This window comes from Lycium ferocissimum, chromosome 6 (genome assembly GCF_029784015.1).
Source record: "Lycium ferocissimum isolate CSIRO_LF1 chromosome 6, AGI_CSIRO_Lferr_CH_V1, whole genome shotgun sequence".
NCBI lineage: Eukaryota > Viridiplantae > Streptophyta > Magnoliopsida > Solanales > Solanaceae > Lycium > Lycium ferocissimum.
The window spans coordinates 1,795,406-1,821,529 of NC_081347.1; the positions used below are offsets into that span (position 1 = coordinate 1,795,406).

Here is a 26,124-nt window from a genome sequence, read left to right on the forward strand (position 1 = left end):
AATCTGTTTCTGCATATATATTACATTGAACTCAAAACTTTTCCTTTCTCTTATAATCTATTTTACTTTATACTTAATTAGACATAAGAATAAGCTGATAGAAACTGGAAAAGGAAAAGTTTGAATAAGTGATATCATTCTTGTTCTTGAATCTTTATGATGGCCCTAATTGTCAATTTTTACTATTTCAAGGACCGTCATTTGAACAAGGGACCAAAAGAAACACCCAAATTAATCAATATCTTCTTTGCTAATTAAAGATTAATGTAGTAATTAGTTTGATTGAAGTGCTTTAGTAATTGGAACCCAAAGTCAAAAGTAGAGGTGATAGTGATAACTTAATTTTTGAAGATTGCAATCTAAATCTGTGATAATAATGGTTACGTCAGTAAAACCTAAATCTGAAAAGTAAACTGTAAATCTACTATGGAAAATGAATTAAATGTTTATTTCTCAAGTTGTGAACTCACTAGTAAAAAGCTGAAAATACAGTCCAAATGAGAATAAAAGTAAATGAACATCATTCACAAACTTTTGAAGACCAGGAGAAGCGAACTGACACTGATGGAGCATATAATCAAAGGGTTTCAGCTGAATTCATCATTCTGCCACGATCTATGAGTTTATATGTCAAAAATCACAAAATTGCCAAAAGAAAACTATATTCTGAAAAAAGATAATTGTAAAATTGCAATGAATTAATCGGTAAAAATCTAAAAGTCAAATCCATCAAATTAATTTAAATTCTGAATTCATCACATAAGCAAAAAAAAAAGAAGGAAGAAAGAGAATAAGCTAGCACCAAGTTCTAGTCTAGGGTTCCAATAAGTCAGATGAGATTTTTCTGATTTCATTTGAAAAGATGGGAAACAATAATTGAATTATAAAATACTCCATCTTTAATCAGCGGATTCGAGTTCGAGCAATGAGGATAAATTCCCTTTTATAAGGGAGCGGTTTGCTTCCCAATGTCTAAAACTTCCCAACTCAAATTCCGATTCAGTCAAATCTCAATACAATTACCGGACACCGCAAAAATGAATTATAAAAGAAGAAGGAAAATCATGAACAAGGAGAAGATATTGAAAGATCCATACTTTCTATTCCCACATTCCAATTAAACCAAATTCCTCATATTAAAACATTTCTTATAAACACCTGTTTAGAGAACTGATCACCTTAATTATCATCCATCATGACAAATATATTACAAATGCATATCTCAGCACTCATAGAAAGAACCAGTATCAAAGAACTCGGGTATGTTATATATTATAAGCAGCAGCACGACAAAGCAGCTTGTGGATTATGCAAATGCAGCCAACTTAAAGCGGTTCAACCATGTCGTAAAAGCTGAACTTATAGTTGATAACTTGGAAATGGCTGTCGTCTTTAAACAGAAAGGATTAAATTTCCTTCCCATTTAAATGACATAGACAGATGAGCTACAACCGGGGACTGGAGCAGTTCCTTTTGTAGGCTTTGCAGATGAAGCTTATGAAGTCCTTGTAGTCATCGTAAAGCGGTTGGCCATCAACAACAACCGATGGTACATATTTATGTTTCAGTATTGTGGAGGTTGAAAGTTGCAATTTGCGGAGGTTTTAGCCTTTTCTAGCAATCTGCGAATTGCAACTTTCAACCTCCGTAAATTACCATTTTTTTTGTAGTGGCTGAAAGGCATTTGTCTCAGCTGCATAACTTAGTTCGAGCTTTTTCCATCGTCCACTGACAACAAAATCGTTAACAACCTTTGCCTTCAAATTCAGTTTTTTCAAAACATGTTTCCCACTGGCTATAATTCTTATGGTACACCAGAATTTCCACACTGTAAATGAAAGGAAAGTGATCATTCAAATCTGGAAAGGCATCAATTGCACAAGCCTCTACAGTGTCCAAAAAACATTCACCTGGACCATGCTGGCATTTGAAGGTGTTGTTGGCTTTAAGCTTAGTATTGCCCCATGGAAAAAGCTTAAAATCAACAATATCAATAAAAATCTTAGGTAAATAATTAACAATGAAATTGGAACAGTAAGGACATAGGCTTTCGTAATACAAAGCTAAAGTACAAGATTTACTTACAAAATTAGTAGACTAATTTGAACAAGAGGAGTACTCAGATAATAATTGATCTAATAGATCAGAACCTAAGTCTTCAAATATTAACACATTCTCTTCTTCTTTAATACTATTCACTTGCTTATTTTTTCTTGAAGTACTATTTCTCTTCTTGTGTTTCTCTTTTAGAGCAGCAGCTGGTGAAATTAATCCATCTTGCAATAAGTAGCTACATTCCATTTTTTGTAGCGATTCGCGTACTTTTTCCACTGGGAAATTCAGGAAAATTGAAGGACCTCTCGTGCAAAATGCGGCTTGGTCATAAGCCAAAGCAGCTTCTTCAGCAGTGTCGAAAGTTCCAAGCCAAACCCTAATTCCATTCCTTCTGGAATCCCTAATTTCAGCTGCAAATTTTCCCCATGGCCTTTTTCGGACACCTACATACTTCAGGTGTTTTTTTGGACGGAAGTTAACTTCTAATTCCTCATTTGTTTCCTTTTCTTTGGAAGAATCAGTTTCTATTGATGATTCAGCTTCAACTTTAGCTTCAAAAATAGAAATTTTTGAAGTTTTTTTCTCATCTTGAATCTTCAAATCCATGTGTGGTGGAGATAGATTTTTTTTTTCACTATTAAGCCTTTTTATGATCTCTCCTTATAGTAGATTTTTTTAGTATAAAGTTCTGAATATGAGTGGACCAGCTTAATTAACATGTCTTTAGTGATTGAATTTAAATTATATATACTAATAATATAAAAAAAAAATTGGTGCACCATCAGTTTAATTTCATAGGTGAATTCAGGATTTTACGTTATTGGTTCCTACACTATTCAATAATAATTAAGTTCACAATTGAATACTTGTTGATAATTTTTAATTTCTTACTGCATAAGTGCATATACAAGATCCGAGCATAGCAGATCTGCCTCTGTATAATTTAATGGATTATAGTAGTAGGTATTACTTTATTTTCCAGGTTACTGTAACAGTCTTGTTATGAAAATTTGTATGTTGTTGTAAGTCAACTTAATCCGATGGTGTTAAAAATTTATGCACTGACGGAGTGATGATGCAGAAAATGTCCTTAGCTTTTAATGATTAAAATTAATTAAAAATGCTGGAAATTAGTGAATGTGATTATGGGAGGGACATTATTGGATTAAATAAGTGAACAAGCGGGGAATAATTATTTGACAAGTTCGAATGCTGTGGCATCTGTATTTGATGTAGGAGCTTTATTGCGATTTTGTCGAGAAGTCAGATTAGGACAAGAATTAATTAGCAATTGATCATTATCTACTTGCTATAATTGTTAGATTTAAGCTGGATGCGTCTCATTAAGAGGCTGTTTTATAAATTAATAATTTATTAATCTTTATTGATTAAGCTGATCATCTGGTTGTCTACCACTCAATATCTCTCCACCAATAGAAATATGTATTAGACCTTAAAGGGACAAAATTTAAATAGAAATGTCCCTAGTTTTATTATGATACTGTAATATTAAAAAAAATTTATCTTTAATAGAATAATAAAATATTGAAGTATATTTTGGAATCTATAGAAGTCTATTTCATTTTAACATCCTTTATGGGGATGTTTTTAAGTTTTATGCTCTTTTAGTGGTAGACTATTATTAATGCTTAATAGTTGTCATTACAAGTAATGATGTAACTTAGGCACTAAGGTTAGCCAAACGAGCCAAATTGGCAAGTACTAATAAAACTGTTCGAGCAAAAATAGTTCCTATAAAAACTGTTAGAGAAATAAAATTAGAACTATTTAATAGATAGATCTCAATTTCTATCCTCTTGTAAAAATTCTTTGGGAGGTTCGCAACTATCTTGTCATAGTCGTTATTGTTTTAATTTTGAACTTTTTGATTTTTTTTCCGCATTTGATACTTGCTTAAGAAAAATTCATTCTCAAAATTTGAACCTCAAATCTCTGATTTAAATAGAAGAATCGTTTCATTCCGACATAATCCTTGGTGATACTCTGAACTCAACTTATCTATCATTATGTAAGAGAGGTACCATTGTGGCATAGATCAACTCATCTAATTACATGAGGTGACTATTATCCTAACCATATATCCTTAAAGTTGTTTAACTTTTTCTGATCTTCCTTTTAAGAAAATATCCAAAGAGCTGCGGTTATTATTTTTGGTAAAATGAATATGTAATGAGAGAGAGAGAGCCTAATACAATTATTTCACCTTTCTTCTAGGAAATAAACATGGTCCATGTAATGTCTTTTCAAAAGAATAAAGAAACAAAAATAGGTGGTATGGCATTGTGTTCCCCAAAAGTCTCCATCTTTCATCTTTATTTCGCCAGTTGGCCAGCTATATCAGTTACTTGATTGGCTTCTCTATAAAGAATTCGCGTTTAAAATAAGTCTCGAAATAGCTAAATGACAAAAATGGACAGAGTTTACTCTCTTTTTACGAAGAAATGAGCAAGTAATTCTTATGATATGTATTAAACATTTATTAAATTTTGAAAATCCAAATTAACGACTATTTTTGACTATTTGTACCATCAACTTCCTAACTTTAACGGAGTTATTGCACATTACATGTCTATATATAGTTTGAGTTGTTTGAAGTAAAATATCAACTTTATTTTGACCAAAACATTATAGCATGCAACTTTTAGTTATATATTTTGTTAATATCACTGAAAATATTACCTCTTCTAAATCAGTTTCTATTGTTTGGAAATATAGAATTAAGTTGTGTTAAATGTCCATGTTCCAAAAAGAATCTTTGAAACTGTTACTAATTGAGGTTGACATCATCATCAGGGAAATGCTGATGCAGACAGTGAGGTCAAATTGAAAAAAAAAAAAAAAGAATCATCTGAATATCTTATCAGAAACTAGATGGCCCATCACGGGCCCAACACTTCAAATTATAGTGTATCTATATATATGCGTATGTGTTTAGATATGATATATATATATATATATATATATATATATATATATATATATATATATATATATATATATATACAAAAAATACGATTAATATAATATTATAGTTTATCTCCGTATCTAAAACTTTATTATATTCGTGTTTGCTACGAAAATTTATTAATACTTTTTAAAAGAGAAGACTTGTTTAAAAGAAAACTATTTTCCTCTCTTTGAGATAAAATAATAGCAATATTTAAGCATCGGTTGATACTTTCAATTTTAATTCGATTAATTTAAAGGTGTAAAATACTTATTATTTTTTATCAAATTTTGATTTGGATAATTCTAATTCAAATTATTAAATTAATTTTACATGTTTAAAACGAAACAAAGTAGAAATTGATTTTCTATTTAAACGAAGAAATGCTATTTTTTAATTTTTGGTAAATATTCTCGGTTTAGCTCATTTTACTTGTCATGTTGTCTTTTGCATGATTTTTCAGGAAACGTGAATTAGAATTATAATTTGACTAATTTACCTTATTCATTATTTGATCTTCATTTGATATTAATCTCTTTTCACATTTATTAGAGTAAGAATAAAAATAAAAAAGTAATTAAATTGTTTCTTATTTTTTAAGTATATATATTTTAAGTATATTTATTTTAGTAAACATTAACAAATAAATGACATGTTTTTTGCGGAATAGAAAATACGGCAATTAAATATTTTGAAGAAAAGTAAAATACGGGGTCCATTTTTTTTTTTTTTGACGTTTTTTTTTAATATGTGGTCCAATAATTTCATTTACTTTTTTATGAGTTAGAGAGGGTTAATAAGCGCACCATGCAACTATACCAATGAATCCACTATTATTGACTTGATGGGGATACTTTGGGAATTACATAAATATTGTTTGAATATATATATTTTGAGAGGTGCAAAACTTAATTTTTTTTTTTTTTTTTGACATTCTTCCACATTTTTTTAATATGGGTTTTCCACATGTTAAGAAAATAATTAATTTTTTCAAAATTTTATAAAAATTCTTTTTTTCACATTTTGGCAAGAAAAACTTTTTTTTTTATTTTGAAAAATAAAAGTGGAAAATGAAATCAAGATTTTTTAAGACCACTTTTTTTTTTTTCCATGAGTTTGGAGAAAAATCGGGGTCCACCTTTTTTTTTTTTTTAATATTTCTTTTTTTTTTTTAAAAAGGCGTTTTTAGTGTGGGGTCCATTTTTTTTTTTTTTTTTTTTAAGAGTTTATTGACGATTAAAAAAAAAAGACGGTTTTAAAACTCATTTTTTTTTTAATGAAAATTGATTTTTTTTAAAAAAACATACACGTAGAAAAATAAAAATATAATAAAGTATTTCTATCTACTTTTTTAGAAGAGTTGGTAATATAAAGTATAAAACGTCATTTTTTTGCCCTTAAATAAAAAGGTAGGTGGGACCACAAAGAATTTTTTTTTATCCCTTAAATAAAAAAGTGGGACCGAATACGCCCTTAAATAAAAAAGGGACAATCTTGTCTCTATAAACCGATCTTCTATATAGTAGTAACGAAAGTAATACATATAATTTTTTTTATCAAATTTTAATTTGGATAATTCTAATTCAAATTATTATATTAATTTTACATGTTTAAAATGAAACAAAGTAGAAATTTAATTTTTTATTCAAATGAAGAACTTCTATTTTTTAATTTTTAGTACATATTTTTTGTTTAACTCATTTTACTTGTCATGTTATTTTTTACACGATTTTTTAAGGAAACGTCAATTAGAATTATAATTTCACTAATTTACCTTATTAATTATTTGATCTCCATTTAATATTATTTTTCTTTTATGACATTAATCTCTTTTCACATTTATTAGAGTAAGGAAAAAATGAAAAAGTAATTAAATTCTATCTTATTTTAATATATAAGTATTTTAATTATATTGTTGTACAATAATTTTATTTGCTCCCACTAATGGGTTGATTAGCATGTGGCAATGAATACATCATTATTGATTTAATTGTTTGATTTTTTAATATAGGATGCACTTTTTTTTTTTTTAACATTATTTATTTTTTTAATATGGGATTCACCTTTTTTTTTTTTTTTTTAATATTGCTTGATTTTGTTAATATGGGGTTCACTTTTTTTTCCGTGAGTTTGGAGGTGGTGGGTTCCACTTTTTTTTTCTTATTTGTTTTTAATACTGGTTGGTGTTTAATATGGGGCCCACATGTTTTAAAAATATTAGTTGTTGTTTTTTTGTACTATATAGAAGTTAATATATATGGGGCCCGCAATTTTAAAAAAATAAAATTGGAAAGGACGATGAAAAAGTTGACCCAACCAGCTCTTCTATATAGTACAAATGCTTATGGTTTTTAGTTATGACAAGGATATTTAATATATATGATAATTTCATTTAGGAATTTGCGTAATTTAAATATGATCTTATTTGTGTAGCATATTTTTCTTTTTAGTTTATTTCAGAAAATATCACCTATCTATCGGGGCGGAGTCGGTAAGGGGCCAGGGGGTTCATCTGAATTCCCATCGGCGAAAATTTACGCTGTATATACAAGGTTAAAATTATATTTTAAGTATATATAATATATATTGAACTCCCTTGGCTTCTTCGTGTGCTTATTTATTTATGTTCTTGAACCTCTTTAATAAAAATTCTAGCTCCGACGTTGCTATCTATATTAAATATAATTAATTTTTTTTAGAACTTAAGTGTCATTAAGTGCACTAATGCTCGTTCTGTATTGCCTGTTTAATTTGCTTTAATTTTTAATGCTACTGCGATCTTGTTTACCAAAAAATAAACAAACTCAATTATTTTTTCTTTCCATTCTGGTTTTTGCAAATTTTAATTACTTTGTTCCTTTCATAATTAAATCTGAAAAGTACTAAGTCACATCTGGGATTTGTCTTTTTCCGTCGGCTGATATACCCCACAAGTACTGCTTTCTTTCCTTATATTACTTTATAATATAAGCGTCCATTAAATACGACAACTAACGTTAGTGAAAGAGAGTAGTTTCTTGTTTTCATCTTTTGGGCACTCCGTCCGACTCAAATTATTTATCGTAGTTATTAAAAAATAATTATTTCAAATTATATATCATTTTAGAAGTTCAAAATATGATTAGTTATTTTATTTTTATTTTTATTTTTAGTAAAATTTTATCATTAATGAAGATGACACATAAATAGAATTAATATTTAATCAAAAAAGATTATAATTTAAACATAAATAAGGATAAAGTAGATCAAATATCCCTCATAATTATTCTTTCTGAATTGCCTTTTATAGCTGGTTAAGATAAGTGAGTAGATCTGTCTTTTTTTCTTTTTATTGCCTTTTATAGCTGGTTAAGATAAGATTATGTCCTCTTTTTATTTTTGGATTTCTTTCTTTTCCCCGTTTTCTTTTTGGCCCTTCTCTTTTAGTATAACAATCTCGACCCTATACATAGTAACTTAGATTCTCCACAATATTCAGATGGAATAAAAAGGGATAACTAGTAATGTGATTGCCACGTGCCCAAGTTATACGTTCAAATGGACTTGGCTATGTACAGACCTTCATAGATTTGATTGGGCTATAACAAACTTTTTTTTTTCTTAAAATCAAGATAATATTGTTGATATACTATCACTTTTAATTTAGGTGAACCTATTTTATTTTTAATTTGTTTCAAAAGAATGATTCCTTTCTACATGTGAAAACAATTTAATTTAAACTTTTGATTTTACCTTAAAATGAAAAGCTTTTATAGAGACGCAAATTACAAAATGTTCAAAATCACAACTTTCAATAGTCTTATAACCACACGAATATTATGACATATTTAAGAACAACAAGGACAATAACCCACACAAGGAATTAAGAAGCAAGAATGGCAACAACCAAAAAAGAAATTGGAGGAACAATAAAACTAAAAGAGATGTTGTCTGGGTATGAAGTTTGAAAAAATGATTTTCAAATTTTGTGATCTAAAATAAGTTACATAAATACGTGTCTCGTAGAATCCGGTGAATCATAGTTTCTTTCAACACAAGTTGTGTCACGAAGCCACCAGGAAGAGGGCACGTACGTCTATCTGGGGCGTCACGCAGGGACGAATTCAAAGGGTGGAGATTCGAACACCGTCGGCAAAAAGTTAAATTGTATATATAGGGTAGTTTTTATGTGTTTATATACATATATTAACTTTTGAATATCCTGAACAAAAGAGGTCCAGGGTGTTCAAAATTGTCTCTAGCGTTCTAGGTTCGATTCCTAGGAACATCATTATTTTTTAAAATTAGCTTTTGTTTTTTTTTCCGAAACTCCTGAGTGAAAATCCTAGATCCATCATTGACATCACGCATCACGTAAACAAAAAAGCTACACAATCATGGTTTTTTTAAAGTTTAAATTATTCATATCTATTTCTTAGAGCCTAGATGGGCATATATATAACAAAAGATTACAAAAGCAAGAGGGCTGGTTCCCAAAAACTCCCAGTGCCTACTAAGAGGATGGAGCATGTAAAAGAGCGTAGGTCAGCTAAATCAGTCCCGAAATCATGTTATTAAAAACAAGATGAAAAGTATCTTTCAATATAAAAGTGAGTCGAATTCTTCCTTGAACGGTAGAAAGTGTTACACTTAAATTGGAAAAAAGGGAGAAATACTAATTTATGCATGTCCCAAATGTCTCAGTTAATTTCATAATCAATTTGGAGTCGGCAATATAAATCTTCCCTATAATTCGTACTGCTCCATTTAAACTCACCTCCCTGGCAACTAATTATGTCCCAAAAATAAGGAAAAATCAAACTCAACTGCCAAAAGTTGCACAGTTGAGTGATCAACCAAGAGGTCAATACTGCCAGGAGACACAATTAGGGGCTGCAAAAATATTAATTTCTCATATAGTCACTCAATTAATAGTTTTTTTTTTTTTTTTAAAATCAAGCCACCATGACGGGTTAGGCATGAACCCTACCTCATATATTAGGATCCGTATATGGTGGGGTGTGGGGGGATTAGACCAACTGACAAATCAACTCCAACAAATCCTAATGAGCAAAATGTAATCTCTCCCAGGTGATCAGTCCAAAGAACTGGACACCAACCAGAATAAGACCAGCACTTGAACAAGAATCATAGGAACATATACTGTAAATATCCTACTCTAATAAGATATATGGACAACGTAAGACATCAAGTAGCTAAAAAACAAAACAAACATGAAATATTGAGCAAAAAAAAATGTCCACAAAGATTTAATTTGTAACCTTTACATTTATTAATGCGATGACTGCTTGCTTTTTGACTTAGCTTGCTTTTTGAGTAAAACGATAATCTCTTTGAATAGAAATAACGCAAATACTAGAAAAGAGAAAGAGATTGAAGACAAGTTAATTCATTCTTCAATTTGATACCAATTGGCATGAAAGCTCATTATTTGCCTGAGACTTTTTTTTTCTTTGTTGCAAAAAAGTTTTTTTTTTTTTTTTCCTATTGCATTGATGGATCAAGGAAAGGGAAAGGGGAATGGTGCTGGTGAGAATCAAACTTACGTCTATTGTGTCCAAAACTCTCACTGATATCACTAAACTGTAAGCTAAGTCAATTTGGTGTGCGTTCTGGTTTTGTAATATTGGGGTTTCATGAATTGGGAGTTTGTTCCAAAAATATCGGGGAAAAAGTATTAAGTGAATTAAAAACAAGAAGACTGTAAATACAGGATAAATCAAAAGAAAAAGAAAAAAAAATTTACTCAGAAGTAGAACACTTAGATAAGAGCTCATCTAACAGATCAGGACCCAAGTCTTCAAGAACTAACACATTTTCTTCCTTAGCTTTTATTTTTTTACCTTTGCTATTTCTCTTCTTGTGTTTCTCCTTTATAACTTCAGCTGGAGATGTTGAACCGTCATTGCCACTACACTTGAATCCTCGTAACGATTCTTGAACTCTTTCCACAGGAAAATTGAGGCAAGCGAATTCGCCTCTCATCGAGAGAGCAGCTTGGTCATAAGCCAAAGCAGCTTCTTCAGCAGTATCGAAAGTTCCAAGCCAGACCCTAATTCCATTTCTTGTTGAATCCCTAATTTCAGCTGCATATTTTCCCCATGGTCGCTTTCGAACTCCAATGTACTGTTTTACCTTGTGTGTGTTTTCTTCTGGATTCTTGAAGGTAATCTCTTCTTCATCTACGATTTTGATATCCTTATAGGAGCTAGTTTCTGTTGAAAATTGTTCTCCTCTAAAAGAATCCATTATATCTCTAACCTTATGATTATGGAGAAAATGTTGAACTGACAAGACCTTAACAAATTAGCTTTTATAGATGTTTTCTGATGAAGAAGAGGAACAAAATGGAAGGCATTTTTGGGTTATAAAAATTGGAAGGTAAAAAAAAACATGTTGCAAGATTCTTTGACAACTTCCATTTTTCTTTTTCTTTAACTGGAATGGTATATGTGGCATTAGATTTCATTGATATGATTTGTTGAAAAGGGTTAGACCAGATTTATTCATCTAAGTTGTGAATAATGTTTCAACTAGATTTGTACCCCCGAAAAAAAAAAATCAAGTAGATCTATAGCCAAAAAATGATATAAAAAGATAAACATATTAAATTTGTTGTAAACTACGGGAGACAATAACAAGATTATCTCATATGTTTGGGATAGGTTTAAAATAGCCTCTTAACATAGTCTTGATCAGTTTAGGTCCTTTAAGTTTTTCAAAGACAACAGTTTTAATCCTTTAAGTTTGTCACAAGAGCATTTTTTATTTCCATCAAATATTTAACAAACCTTGCCATTAAATTTAAAGTGAAAAGTGAGCTTCTTTTAATAAGAGCACTAGAAAAGTTCCGTCAAAGCCTAGAAATTGCAACACCTCTAATTGCACCAAATAGTAGAAATAGACAAAAAATATCAACAGAATTTCCACCTGAAAAAATACACGATAGACCAAAAATTTCAAAAATTATACCCCAAATGTGAATTTTCTTTAAATATTTTCTTTTTTTGACGGTTTCCATTAAATCTGACAATCATAGTATGTTAGCTGTCCTTTCCAACATTTGTGAATGTTATAAGATTCCTGGTTATGTGGTATTATTAGGTAATCCTAATATTATTATAGTAATAATTGTGAAATAAGTACTAACTAAATATACATAAATATCCACGAAACATTATTAGTTATCTTGGAACACATGATGATTGATGTCGCATAAATGATTATACACGTCTATAAAGTAAATTATACTATAAAAGTATCTAAAACAATTATAAAACACTATAATTTAGCGCTTTTTTAATATTTATAACAAAATTTCATATATTTCTTATATAACTATACCTAATCTACGTCGGGTTTAATGGGTGCTAGAGCACCTTCAAAATACACATAGGTCCGCCCCTGTCTAAAACAATTATAAAACACTATTGTAGCGTCAGTCCACTTACAAAATAAAGTCAATAATACAGTTGGTTTACAAACGTATCGAGGATGGCAATATATATAATTATATATGGAAAAGTTGAGGAATTAAAATATATCCAATTATGCTTACCATCATCTTCATTACCAATTAAGTACTATTTTATATCATCATTAATTAGAACTTAGAAAGTAATTAAGCAATTACTTTACAAACTAATGCTAGAGTTTTTAATCCTAATCCTTCTTTGTGCGCATGTCCTATGTTTGTTGAATACATGTATTAAGGTAAGGGTTGAAACTTGAAAGTTTATCATATTTAAATAGTTCGAAAGTCAGAGAGAAAGTTTAATTTTTCGAAGAGGGCAAACTAAAGAAATATATATGTAGGAAATTTCGTCCCCCCCCTCCTAGAATAAGTGTTTTAAAAGGCGTTTTTGAGAGTCTTGAGACTAGGCGTGCTAAAAATGCCTCGAGGCGGAATGACAAGGCGCAAGTTCCATGAAGTATAAATTGCAACTTTCTAAACGTTCGCTTAGGCGTATGTCTCAATCTTTTTTTTTTTTTTTTTTTTTTGGCGTATGTCTCAATCTTTTTTTCTTTTTTTTGGCTAAGCTGTCTGCTACTTGATTAGCTTCCCTATAACAGTGAGTTACTTTAGCATTTGCTTGGCCAAGGATTTGAGAAATTTCTTCAATAATGCTCTTGAGTTTCTGGCTGTTCTGTTGTTGCTTCACAATCATCTCTTTGTTAATTAGTGAATCTAAAAGTGAAGTTAGTGCACCCATTCTGACTGCACCAAATTGCCCTATGCCTAGTTGCCAGAGCTTCTGCTTCATTGTTGCTCTTGCATTTGATGTTTAAAGAAAATGTCATGATGAGATTACCCTGGTCATCTCTGGCAATTCCTCCAATCTCAGATGATCTCCAGATTCTTTAATAAAGCTTCCATCAATATTCATTTTAATATGACCCTGCCGAGGTTTTTCCCAATAAATTCTTTTCCAGGTTTGAACTGGTTTCATTCTCTCAGTGGTTTCACAAAGCCTGGGCCAAGACATTGCCAGATCACAATTATGGTAGGCCAATCCTATAGCTGCCTTAATATTCCATAATGTTTGGTGAATCATCCTACTGTACAAAAACTTCTTTTGATGTCCATATTTGCAAGCACATCTACTCTTTCACATTTCCCAGAGAACAAAACATGGGGTAATCTGTACCACCAATTTATGTCTCAACCTTTTGAGCGTTCATTTGGGACATAAGCTCAAAGATCTTCCGCAGTTTGAAACCAAAATTGCTTAATAAGTCATTTTTAATAATTAATTCAATACTCAAGTTTGTTTATATTCCATCACAACCATATTATAATCAATGTAATGCATTTGTTCGTCTTTCACTTTTTTCATGTATGAAACAGAACTTCTATATTGATTAAAGTCTGTGCAAATGTTAGCATTTTTATGCACGTGCACACATACATACATTTCACATTAGATTTATAATTTTCTACAGATTTTATGTAATTTTATCTTTTGAAATTTAAAACCTGTTTTATTAATTTAAAAATATTAAAATTAAATTTTCATGAGCTTACGCCTCGCACCTGGGGTTTAAGCCTCACCTCGTGTCAGGTAAAATGCCTATCTCACCTCCACTTCTTTTAAACACCGTTTAGAATAACCTAAAATAGAGAACAAGATGGTTAAGTTAGAACATAGTATATTTTTCACTCTTTACTAAAATCTTTGTAGTGTGTACTGTGTAGGACTTCAAAGAAATAGCATGCATCAAGTCAAAGTGGCCCAGATTCTTTCTAGTGTGTAATGAAACAGCATGCATCAAGTCAAAGTGGTCCCAATTTTATGATTTCCAAATAAATGGTGACTAAAAATTTAAAAAAAAAAAATCCCCTTCTATATTTTTTATTCATTTGTATAACAATCTGTTATCTGTTGCCATTAATCCGATTAATTCAAATGCACACCGTGCATGTGACCTATTATAGGAGAGAGTGCTTCCAACGCGAAATTTCTTCATTCGCAAGATTCGAACCCTCAACTTTTTGTATATTCTTTGTCGTTTGACTGTTTCACTCTTTCGATATTTAATTTGTGACTCGATTAATTTAGATTCACACCACATAAAATACAATAAAAAGTAAGATCTTCCCTGTTAGACTCCATTCACATGGCCCGAACAGTTTCACTCAAAAAGAGTGATTATTCATCGTAAAAGCAGCATTAATTCAGATAGCTTTTTTTTCTCTTTTGGTAATTAAGTAGCATTGTGCAAATGTCATCTTGGGTTTTACTTCAAGAATTGTCCTCTTCCGTCGGCTGATTGATTTCTTAGAGATGCGATCCTACTATTTTTCACCTCATTGCGGTTTTTAATATATATATATATATATATATTTTTTTTTTTGTTTTACCCTTGTCCGCATCTCGTATTGGAACCCGATTAAATTTAAATTCTCATCGGAAAGTTTCCCATTAAGGGACAAAAAGCTTCCTAGCAAAGCTCTATATTCAGAGTTCGAACTTGGGACATCTGGTTAAAGGCAAAAGAGTACACTACTCCACCACAACCCTTGTCTACCTTTGCAGAGTTATTCAAGAGTTTATTCCTGGAATTAAGTCAAATTTTCCCTTAAACGGTTCAAAATTGATTAGTTTTGCCATTCGTGTGAATTCACATTAATGCCTTCAGTAAATTGTCTTGTATTTGTTCTTGTTATTAATGAAGTTCCATCGCAAAATAGATGGACTAATCATATCCAATATTTTGGAGAAAAAAATATCCAAATTTATTCCGATCAATTTTTACTATAGTATGAAGTTACCCTCAATTAGGGGGTCAAGGGTAAAAATAAATTTTCCCTAATTTATGGCGAAAGTGATAGTGTTAAACTAAATTTAACGGACAAATGCGCATTTTTGATAGCCCCAGTGAAATATGCAGCCCAACTTTAGAGAGTCGTGTGATTTGTTTTTTTGTTTTTTTTTTTTTTTAATTGATTTCTCACGGGCATTCAATATCTATTTTGGAGTCTGATTAAATTCGAATTCGCCTCGGGGAAAGCGCTTTCTAACAAAGGCGACTTTATACCCATGATTTGAACCCAAAATATCTAGTTAAGAATGAAGGAATACTTACCACTAGCTCCAAAGCAATCCTTGTTGATTGTGTAGATATTTTTGTGACAAACATATGAAGATGCAATAAATACAAGATTTAACGGATATACTAGCTTCTTAATTAAAAAATGAAGTTTTTCCTTGCGGTTAATAGTACAGTCAGACCATTTTATAGTAACCATACTTTATATATAACAACGTTACGTTATAACAATTATGTTCTTTTTGAAACTGATTTTCGTGTTATGTTATAGTAAATGTTTTCTATAACAACATTTCGTTATAACAGCAAAAAAAATATTCAGATAAACGATGCCGTTATAGGGAGGCCGGACGTGTTTGTGACAATCCAACATCCAATATCCACACGACGGAATTGATTTTCTCTTTTTGGCGCAAGGAATCTAATTCTTTCGATTTTCTCTTTTTCTTACCTTTCTCAATCTATTCTTAATGTCGTACTTCTTTCGTAATTGGCACTCATATAGACGGCACACTAAGGTACTTTGATACATTATATGCACTATATATGTATATTCATTGTATGTGTCAAAAACCTTCTTCCATTGATTCTCTATTCAATCAAATACTGTTATACGAAATTGAATGTCATTGCCTAAGAAATTGGGTTAAATTCTACAAAAAAGAGGTTAAACAAATACAGTTGATGGATACTACGTACGATGTGTCCCTAACTTGACGACAAATTCTTTTGCTACTAAATAGCACGTAGCTAAAGGAATCTTTTTTATAATTTGCTGCTAATCCGTCATAATAGGATTTGTGATAAATTTTACCGTTTAGCTACATAATTTGTCCTTGCTAATTCCTATTTTCCTTTAGTAATTATAGCTACGTAGAACAAAATATCTAAAGCAAGCTGCGCTTATCTCTGAATTCTACCTCGCGATGACATATTTTAAAGCCAAAATGATTGGGAAATTGAATTTTGTAATGCGACTAACATGTATGAAATTAGACAACATGTATGAAATTAAACTGATCTAGTATTCAACAAAATGATGTACTCGCAATAGATATGACAAGATACAAAATGGGACTCGATCGAGAGGAATAAAAGCATAAACATTATTCTCATGTTACAATCATACCTCTCTAGAACAATCATTCTCTATAATAACATTTCACTTTAACAATCAAGTTTTTTATTTTAACCAATTTTTTATCTTATATTATATTGTATGTATTTCATAACATCAGCATTTTGCTACAACAACCAAAATATATCTAGACAACAATTCCTTTATATATAGAAAAGTTTGACTGTATATATAGAACTATGATAATCACATTTCATTTCAGTTAGCTATAGCCATGAATTAGATCATAATCGTTTTCAACGAGCTCCATAAGAAATGATCCCTTTTTTTCATCGAGACGAAATAAAGACCAATGATCTTGAACAACCAATCAGGCAGAACAACTAACAAGTATATTCTAGTATACTCATACATTATAGGCCATTGTGATAGTCACACAAGTGTTCTATCTACTGTTTTTATTGTATGCAAGCGAATTCAGACTGAAAAAAACGCTTATGAATATGTATTTAATTAGGAATGATAAAAGGATATTGCCTGGAATTTACTTCAGACAGAAAAATAAAATTTAGAAAAAGATGGTTGAAGAGTAGGAAGAAGAGAGAAATGGGTGGATTTTCAGCAAAATAATGAAGTTTATCAAGAATTAGAACTTTCTGATAATAACTCATCTAGTAGTTCAGGCCCTAAATCAAAAAGTACCAACACATTCTCTTTTTGAGCTATTTCCCTCTTACCTTTCAACTTAGAAATACCTCTTTTCTTGTGTCTTTCTTTTAGGGCTTCAACAGGTGACAAACCCTCCTTGTAACTACTTCTATTCAATTCACATAACGATTCTTGAACTCTTTCAACTGGAAAATTGAGGCAGGCAAATTCGCCTCGCATCCAAAGTGCAGCTTGATCATAAGCCAGAGCAGCTTCTTCGGCAACATCAAAAGTTCCAAGCCAAATCCTAATTCCATTTCTCGTCGAATCCCTAATTTCAGCTGCATATTTTCCCCATGGCCTCTTTCGAACACCTATGTAGTGCTTTTCCTCTTTATTGGAAAATTCTTGAACTTTTTCATTCTTGATGATTTCTTCGGAAAAATCATCTGCAAGAGATGATTTTTCCGAATAAATCATTTTTTGTTCCTCAACAGTACTATTACTGTTGAGGAACAATGGTGGCCAATAATTACTATCAAATAAAAGCTCAAAAGATGAAGAACTATTCATCTTTTGAGAGCTTTGTTTTACCTCTTTTGGATGTTTGAAATTATTGTGTACCAAATTATCTAAACCTTAAAATAAATAATATTAGAGCCAGTGGAAAATTGTGATTTAAAAAAAAAAAAAAAAAAGTTTGTGGGAGAGAGGTTTTTAGTTGTGAGACTAATTAGATTTAGTTATATAATAAAAATTAGATTTAGTTATTTAATTTGACATGTTCTTTGATTCTTTTCCCATGACTGGGAAGTCATGGCATCTTAGATTACATTATACTATTTTATAGGTTGATATGACTCTAACCAAAAGGGTGGCAATAAGTAATAATACACTATAATTAATTTAAATTATCTAATAACATAAAACTATTAACAATTTTGTTATTCAAGGCACCTAGGTAACCTCCTGATATGAAAAACAAAAGTGTCTTTTCTAGTTAGATTTTCTGGAACTTGCCATCACAATCTCGAGTGGTGATAGAATTGCTTTAATAATACTAAGAACTACATGTACAGTGTATGTCTAAGTTTTGAACTTGACCATGCCTAGTAGAATTGACTTTGAGTTGAAACTTGAAAGTGACCCTGTTAGAGTCAAAGATGAACGACCCAAAAAAAATGCATAATTGCTACAATAAAAATTTGAAGCTAATGTAGTACTACTTATTAGTCAGATTATATGACTATCCTTTTAGTGTCAAAATTACATAAGAGCCTTTTGGCTTTATTTAAAATTGAATTTTAATTATTTCTCTTGAAAGTAAAGAGAAAATTAGAAAAAAATGTTAATTTACTTTTTACAAGTCTCTGCATCCAATATCACCGCTACTACATAAACATTTGAAAGTACCTTGGAACTACTAAAAAATTATTCTGGAGTTAAGATATTCTTTTCGTAGTACTTTAAATTACAATTTTATTTCAGTCCATTATTAGGCATGTATCCCTACCATAAATGTAGCAATTATATTTTATCTATTGCAGGTCAAATTTGTCTAATAAATATCAAGTGGTTAGAAATTAACAAAAATAGATTATTTAGCTAATAGCAAAAAATGACTGAAAAAAGTTGTTGAATTGTGTCCGCAAGATTGTGGACTAGGGATATATGACATCACAAATTCCTCAGCCCATAGTTTTAGTTTTAGTTTTAGTTGTAGACATGTAGTATCAGGTCTTAAAATAAACAACTTTGGATAAAGAAAGTATTCCACAGAAAATTTTTCAAGAAGTGATTTAATTTTCTATCACCAGTTGCAATTTTTCAAGAACCTATTTTTGTCATTTTCTCTAAAGAATCTTCAACTAGAAACTACAAATGCTTAAACTTTCTACGAGACAAATGAAATGAACCATAGTTGTAAAAGTTAACAGCCTTAATCAGTAGACAGCGACCTTAATTAGGTTGTCTGCATTTCTAGTTTTGTAAGTAATATTATACTCATGAAAATTGGGTATTTAAAATTAAAAGTATTACTAACAATTTTTTTAAAATATTTTGACTACTTCTAGCTACCTGTGTCATAATATTAGTTCTCGGAATATCCTGAATTTTGTCTTTTTCCGTCGGCTGATGCCCCACCTGGAGCATTTAATTTGGAGGATGGGATATAGAACCTGTTTTCATAGGCTTATGGCTTTTGACTTGCATTTTTTTGCGCGGAATATCTTCAAAGGCGTCTTTAATTTTTTCTCTTCAAATTATTGGTCTTTAATTTTTATCCTTCGCCTAAAAATTCATGAGTTCCGGGTGCGAATCCCACTTAATCAGAAATTAAAAAAATCGCAAGGCAGAGTTCTGGATAAGTTAGAGTTAGCACCTTATAAGGCAGAGTTTGGGCAAAAGTTAGGCCTTAAAAGTTTGCCTTAAGGCCTAACTTTTACCCGAATAGGCCTAATTTTGCTACAAACCTACACGCCTTGTGATTTTTTTTTTTTTTTTACTGAGCCAGGGTTCGAACTCAGAACCTCGGGTATTAGGCGAAGGACAAAAATTAAAGACCAACAATTTGAGGGGCAACAATAAAGCTATTTTGGATTAATTAAAAGCACGTAAAATAAGTCGATCCAAACAGGCTCATAGCGTCTTTGATCCTTCGGTTATTTATAAATTTTGAATTTGATCTTTTTGGTGTATAATTCAATATATCTTTTAACTTTTAATGTATATCTATATCTATTATTTTAAAAGCACGAATATAAATGTTGGTTGACCAAAATATCCTTCAAACACTACTAGAAAAACAAGGAATTACCGGCTAACAAAATTCCGTAGCTAAACAACGAAAATTCCATGCTAATCCCATTCAAAGAAAGGATTAGTGACAGATTTTAAGAAAATTTAATTAGCTTACACTAAACTAGTTAGTTAAAATATATGAAAGGAAATATGTTATATATGGACTATTTTTAGAAGTATATTACCCTCAAATGTAGTAATAGTATGAGCTTTAACATAAACATGGGTAATTTAAATGGTGGTACGGTTAATAATCATGAAAAGTTGTGAATATTCATTAGCAAAGGAATTAAAAGTGCACATTTCAAGTAATTGAAGGTTGAATGTGCTTAATCGGATATCACAAGGATTAAAATTAGAATTTATCAGTAACAGAGGGACCACAAGTGTTATTTAATCTAAAGGGTGACAACAATTATTTTAAACGAAAAAACAGCAGTTCATTGTTAATTAATTTCTTCTTCCTTTTCTACTGGAGTTGCTCCTATTTTTATTTTATTTTATTTTATATTCGAAAAAGGACATCGGAAACTGTTACTATGTTTCTTCTTGTACGTATTCATATTTTGGGTGGGAATTTGTCTAAACTTGTTAGTTGTTCCATGTTAACAATTCTAATTTGATAAATAAGGACTTAAAAGTTGCACCTTGTACAAGGGTTCAAAAAGACTCGGATCAATTATACTTATCTAATATATAATATTGTAATAGCATATATGATTTGATTTAACTAAACAAGTAAGACAAGAACCTTGAATTATCATATACTCCTATAGTATATTATTAATTTATATTATATGCAAGTAGCATATATTTCATATAGTTAAAAGTGATAGGTACGGGCAAATAATGTATGTATGTGGCTATCAGAATGCAAACAATTTAATAAAATTAGATGGTGCCTGAGAGAACTGGAATAATTCGACAGAATTTTTTCAGGCGTGCATCACTTATAATAGACTTTTCATGATATGTTTCAAAGTTCATGAAGAATCAAACATTACTCACCATAAATATATAAGTGACTTGACCAAATTTATAGAAAAGATTAATTCAATATCAAAACTAGCCTTCTAAGCATATAGGGTCGGATTCAAGATTTTGAATTGATGAGTTCAATCTTTAGGTTCCTATCAGCGAATCCATTACACTTTTATTTTATATTCGAAAAAGGACATCGGAAACTGTTACTATGTTTCTTCTTGTACGTATTCATATTTTGGGTGGGAATTTGTCTAAACTTGTTAGTTGTTCCATGTTAACAATTCTAATTTGATAAATAAGGACTTAAAAGTTGTACCTTGTACAAGGGTTCAAAAAGACTCGGATCAATTATACTTATCTAATATATAATATTGTAATAGCATATATGATTTGATTTAACTAAACAAGTAAGACAAGAACCGTGAATTATCATATACTCCTATAGTATATTATTAATTTATATTATATGCAAGTAGCATATATTTCATATAGTTAAAAGTGATAGGTACGGGCAAATAATGTACGTATGTGGCTATCAGAATGCAAACAATTTAATAAAATTAGATGGTGCCTGAGAGAACTGGAATAATTCGACAGAACTTTTTCAGGCATGCATCACTTATAATAGACTTTCTATGATATGTTTCAAAGTTCATGAAGAATCAAACATTACTCACCATAAATATATAAGTGACTTGACCAAATTTATAGAAAAGATTAATTCAATATAAAAACTAGCCTTCTAAGCATATAGGGGCAGATTCAAGATTTTGAATTGATGAGTTCAATCTTTAGGTTCCTATCAGCGAATCCATTACACTTTTGAAATTAGGGTACGGATCATAATCTAGTACAGTCAAATCTCCCTATAACGGTCAAATTTCTTTTGAAACCGATTTTTCACGTTAGGTGAGGTCATTTTAGATTTGCTATAAAACTACCAATTATTGTAGGTTTACTTAATAGTTTAAATTTTTTATACATTAATGTAATTCACAGAACTTAAGCACTTCATAGTTTTGAACTCTAGTGTCACAAAGTAGAGAAATAAGGCACAACATCGTCTGAGGTTTCTTTATGGAGAGGAGGGGTTACATATGGTGATTAGCAGTTGACGAACACCAAGCAAAGGAAAAATTACCTAGTAGTGAACTTGTATCAATCAATGGCAACTATTAAGTTCTGATACCATTTGTTCAAAAAAGGATACCATCTAGGCTATTTTTTCTCTCCTGTTGTTATAGCTTCAACTTCTTTTTAATAGATGATTGTGACGAGCATCCTTTTTTTTTCACCGTAAAATCTAGGCGATTATCCCTACCTTCGGGTAGCTTACGGTTTACATATCAATATCAAGTCAGTACAAAATCTTGCCAATCAGATGAAAGTTATGACTTATGAGCGATGATTGAACAACACCCTATTATTCGTAAGAAATATTCATTTGAGAGAGATTGATTTATGAAAGGCCTATAAGGCGTCAACCGAAACTAAGCTTCGTTCTGCAGCAATTTTCAAGGTAGCACCTCTTTCAGCATACCATCCCGCTCGACTCCAAAATATTTATATTTATATTAAAAAAAAGACACAGTCTTCGATAAATAAAAAACCTGGAGGAAATTGAAAAACTTCCACTGTCAAAGACAGGGAAGAAACAAATCCCACCAAAGGGAGAAAATAAGCTCTCAACGGAAGACACCGCAAGAGACGACTTGGGCTTGTTACTCTTCATATAATATACAAGACTATTCATTCAGTGGAGATGGATGTGGGACTAAAATTACTTGGGCTGAAAACTAATGGGGTATTGTAACAACACAATCACAAAGTAGTGGAAGAAAAGTTTGGGCTGAAAGGACAAATGGTTATCAACAACAAAGCCCATAACTAGAACAATTTGTTCACGGGTCATGTGCAGATTTGTGCCTATTTGTGCTAGTCTTTTATTTTTGTCCCTCAACGCAAACAATTTTCTAGCTAGGCATAAGTTTGATTTTGAAGCCCATTTGACGGGTAAACCGTGCATAAGTTCGATTCTGAAGCCCATTTGTAGGGCAAACCGTGCTTCTTTGTGTTATAGAAATCGAAGATTCAGTTGCTTACTTATGGTTGGATTGAGTAGCCTGGAATGTTTGGATGGTTGTTACATATTCGTTTCATAATGTATCATATTGTATTGTAATGTGTTGTATTGCATCGTACTTTATTGTTTTGATTAACACAATATTTGAATAAATTGTATCGTTTCCCGGTGTTATATAATCTCACACATCAGCAGTTAGAAGGATAAACCTATAAGAAAAGTAGGGTAACAGATAGAGTGATAAAATAGAATTATTAAATAATTAAAATGAGAAAAAAAAAGAGACAAGGTAACCACGCGATAACACCAAATCGGTCGTTACATAAAATGAGACTTTTCGTCGTTATACGATACATTAAAATTTAAGTAACAATCAAAACAAACATTATATTTAAACTAACAACACAATACAATACAATAGGTAACAACCATCCAAACAAGCTGTAGTATTGCCGTCTATCTTAATTGTTTGGATTATTTTGGTTGAAGAAAATTGAAGAACACTATTGGTAGATCTTGTTGAGCTTGAAAAAATTTACTTGTCGAAGAATACAACGTGGTCTATTGCTTTTTGGAGGTTTGGGCTGAATCTAACCATTGGAAATAGTGGGGATTGATATTTAGAACTGCCCAAGTTAATAGATGATATCTAAGACGTGGATGAAGATCCAAAATTCGGCTGCATGCAAGGGGTTAACCAAAGATTTTCATCAATATAGTTGTAAGCAATTATGTTCAAAAGTTTTTCGCCTTGATCAGCTGTTGAGGATCCGCATTGATCAAGAAGACGAGGTTATCTGACTTAGCTGTTCCTAACGTATGTGTATATGTATACAAGTCAATGACAAGTTTCAGATCCAAATACTTAAGGTGGTCTAAAGAAATTGGTGATTACTGGTGAGAGACAATGGCACATGAAGTTTCATATGGTTTTACTTACTCTCTAAATTATTCAGACCACAAATTTTGTTGAAGAACGAGACTACGCCACTCTTCTTCTCATGGTTTGTACATTTTTAGAATAAATTCCACAAGAATATGAACATAATGACTTTGCCCTGAACCACCTTGTTTTAAAATATGGTGACAGAGATCCAACACAGAATAACCACATGATGACTTTAATGCAGTGGTTTTCTATCATAACTAGCCAAGATGGCAATTTCAAAAGGTCTCTTATGTACATGACAAAGAAGGGAGAAGAACATGGTCTTGCTTCTCACCAGCAATTGTTCATTTAATGGTTTCAAATTGTTTGCATTGGTAAGAAGTACCTAGTATGAGCTGATAACAGAACTAATAGGCCTAATTGGTTGTCTACTTGTCTACCAAAGTGAAGAAAGGAAGAAACTTATTATTTTTTCATCCTTTCAAACTAGCTTCATCCTTAAATTTAAGGCCCCATATCAACATTGCCAACAGGCATCGGCACATGGCTTTGCCTTTGGTGGTTAGTGACAGAAACATCAGCACTAATCCAAAGCCTGTCTGTAGTCTTTTATATAAATAAGACCCCTTCCATGATCCTTTTTCATCATCAAGCACAAGCATTATCAATTCAGCCATCAAAGGTTTCTAAATTTCTTATTTAATTACTTTGTTTCCAATCTTCCAAGAAAAAATGCCAATGCTCAGCACTAAGAAACTCATCGAGATGGCCAGGAGATGGCAGAAGTTCGTGGCTGCCAGAGAAAGAGAATTTCATTTCCTAGAAATGGCAGTGATGCTGACATTTGCAGGACATCCTCATCCTCCAAAGTTGAAAAAGGACATTTTGTGGTATATACAGCTGATCAAAGGCGCTTCGTGATTCCCTTAGTTTACCTTGAAAATGAGGCCATTGCATAACTTTTAAACTTGTCCGAAGAAGAGTTTGGGTTACCGAGTGGTGGCCCTATTACATTACCCTGTGATTCGGACTTCATGGACTATATAATTTCACTTATCAAGAAAGGTGTATCAGCTGGAGATCTTCACAAAGCGTTGCTCCTCTCAATTCCTTCATGTTGGTGTTCAACTTCTTCTTTTTACCAAGAAAGTGGAAATCAACACATTCTTGTTTATTGAGTCATGAGAGACTCCTTCTGTACATGACAGTTGAAAATGGATTGTATAGCAGGTGAAAAATAGGCAACGGCAATCTTGTATTATATTACAGATTGGAATAGAGCTTTATCTTGAAAGTAATCAGATATAGCTTCCTTTTTCCAATTTGACAATCGAGAAATCAACTTTGTCCATCGAAATTTAAAAGACATATGAATCATGACCACACAAAGCTAAATGACATGAAAATTAATTGTAAAGACTTTAAATGAGATGAAACTGTGAAGTGTTCTTCTTTAGGTGCAGTTATTTTCATACTTTATCAATGTGGTTTGTAAAGAAGCGGCAAACTAGAACAACCATTTAGAATGTGATAACAAAGCTCAGAGTTCAAATTACACTTGTTTGAAGGAATGAAAAAAGAAAAGGCTATTAAAGAAGGACCAGCAAGCTTCTAAAAAGGGGGTTCACATGACACTTTAGGGAGCTTTATAAGGCATAAAACAAGTTTGCATTGGTACGCACCTTTTTGGGCTCTGTGATGGCATAACCCAAGGGACAAATTATGGAGGTCTATTGGGTAAAAACGGCCAATACGTGTCATGGGCTTGGGTTGTGACAAATATTATTGAGCCAAAGGGACAAATTTGTGAGGTCTGTTGGGTCAAAGCGGACAATACGTGTCATGGGCTTGGGTATGACATGTTTAGAGAACTATAGAAGCTAAATTCAAATATCTTTATCCTTTCAACTATCTGCATTTTAGAGGCTGTTACTGCATCTTTTTGCTTGGCTTCATTTTTGATGTAGTTATACACATTGCCCAGTCCTGACTAGAACGACTAAAATGGTGGCGATTAGAATTGCAAATGGCCTAACTCAGATGAGTGTTTGATGGCCTATCTACTT

At 31.3% G+C, this 26,124-nt stretch overlaps 4 protein-coding genes across 4 annotated transcripts; all 4 read right to left on the bottom strand.

Annotated features, from left to right (window-relative positions):
* Nucleotides 1-1,080: 1,080 nt before the first annotated feature.
* On the bottom strand, nt 1,081-2,067 carry LOC132060475 (gamma-interferon-responsive lysosomal thiol protein-like; the record flags this gene model as incomplete). The annotated part of the gene is made up of 3 exons (XM_059453509.1): nt 1,081-1,147; nt 1,179-1,594; nt 1,752-2,067. Coding segments are annotated over 2 exons (465 nt in total), but the record flags the coding sequence as incomplete, so codon positions are not given.
* Nucleotides 2,068-2,070: 3 nt separating this feature from the next.
* Nucleotides 2,071-2,718, bottom strand: LOC132058846 (ethylene-response factor C3-like). Its single transcript, XM_059451217.1, has one exon. It carries the CDS (start codon nt 2,659-2,661, stop codon nt 2,098-2,100), a length of 564 nt encoding a protein of 187 aa, XP_059307200.1. The 5' UTR covers nt 2,662-2,718; the 3' UTR covers nt 2,071-2,097.
* A 7,723-nt stretch (nt 2,719-10,441) lies between these two features.
* Nucleotides 10,442-11,561, bottom strand: LOC132060536 (ethylene-response factor C3-like). Its single transcript, XM_059453551.1, has one exon. The coding sequence runs from the start codon at nt 11,270-11,272 to the stop codon at nt 10,766-10,768; it is 507 nt and encodes a 168-aa protein (XP_059309534.1). The 5' UTR covers nt 11,273-11,561; the 3' UTR covers nt 10,442-10,765.
* A 5,529-nt stretch (nt 11,562-17,090) lies between these two features.
* Nucleotides 17,091-17,966, bottom strand: LOC132060537 (ethylene-responsive transcription factor 1B-like). The gene has a single exon (XM_059453552.1). The coding sequence runs from the start codon at nt 17,871-17,873 to the stop codon at nt 17,292-17,294; it is 582 nt and encodes a 193-aa protein (XP_059309535.1). The 5' UTR covers nt 17,874-17,966; the 3' UTR covers nt 17,091-17,291.
* Nucleotides 17,967-26,124: the final 8,158 nt, after the last annotated feature.

Bases quoted from the DNA above. Each gene is read 5' to 3' on its own strand.
- LOC132058846 (XM_059451217.1), bottom strand. From the start codon at position 2,661: ATGGATTTGAAGATTCAAGATGAGAAAAAAACTTCAAAAATTTCTATT.
- LOC132060536 (XM_059453551.1), bottom strand. From the start codon at position 11,272: ATGGATTCTTTTAGAGGAGAACAATTTTCAACAGAAACTAGCTCCTAT.
- LOC132060537 (XM_059453552.1), bottom strand. From the start codon at position 17,873: ATGAATAGTTCTTCATCTTTTGAGCTTTTATTTGATAGTAATTATTGG.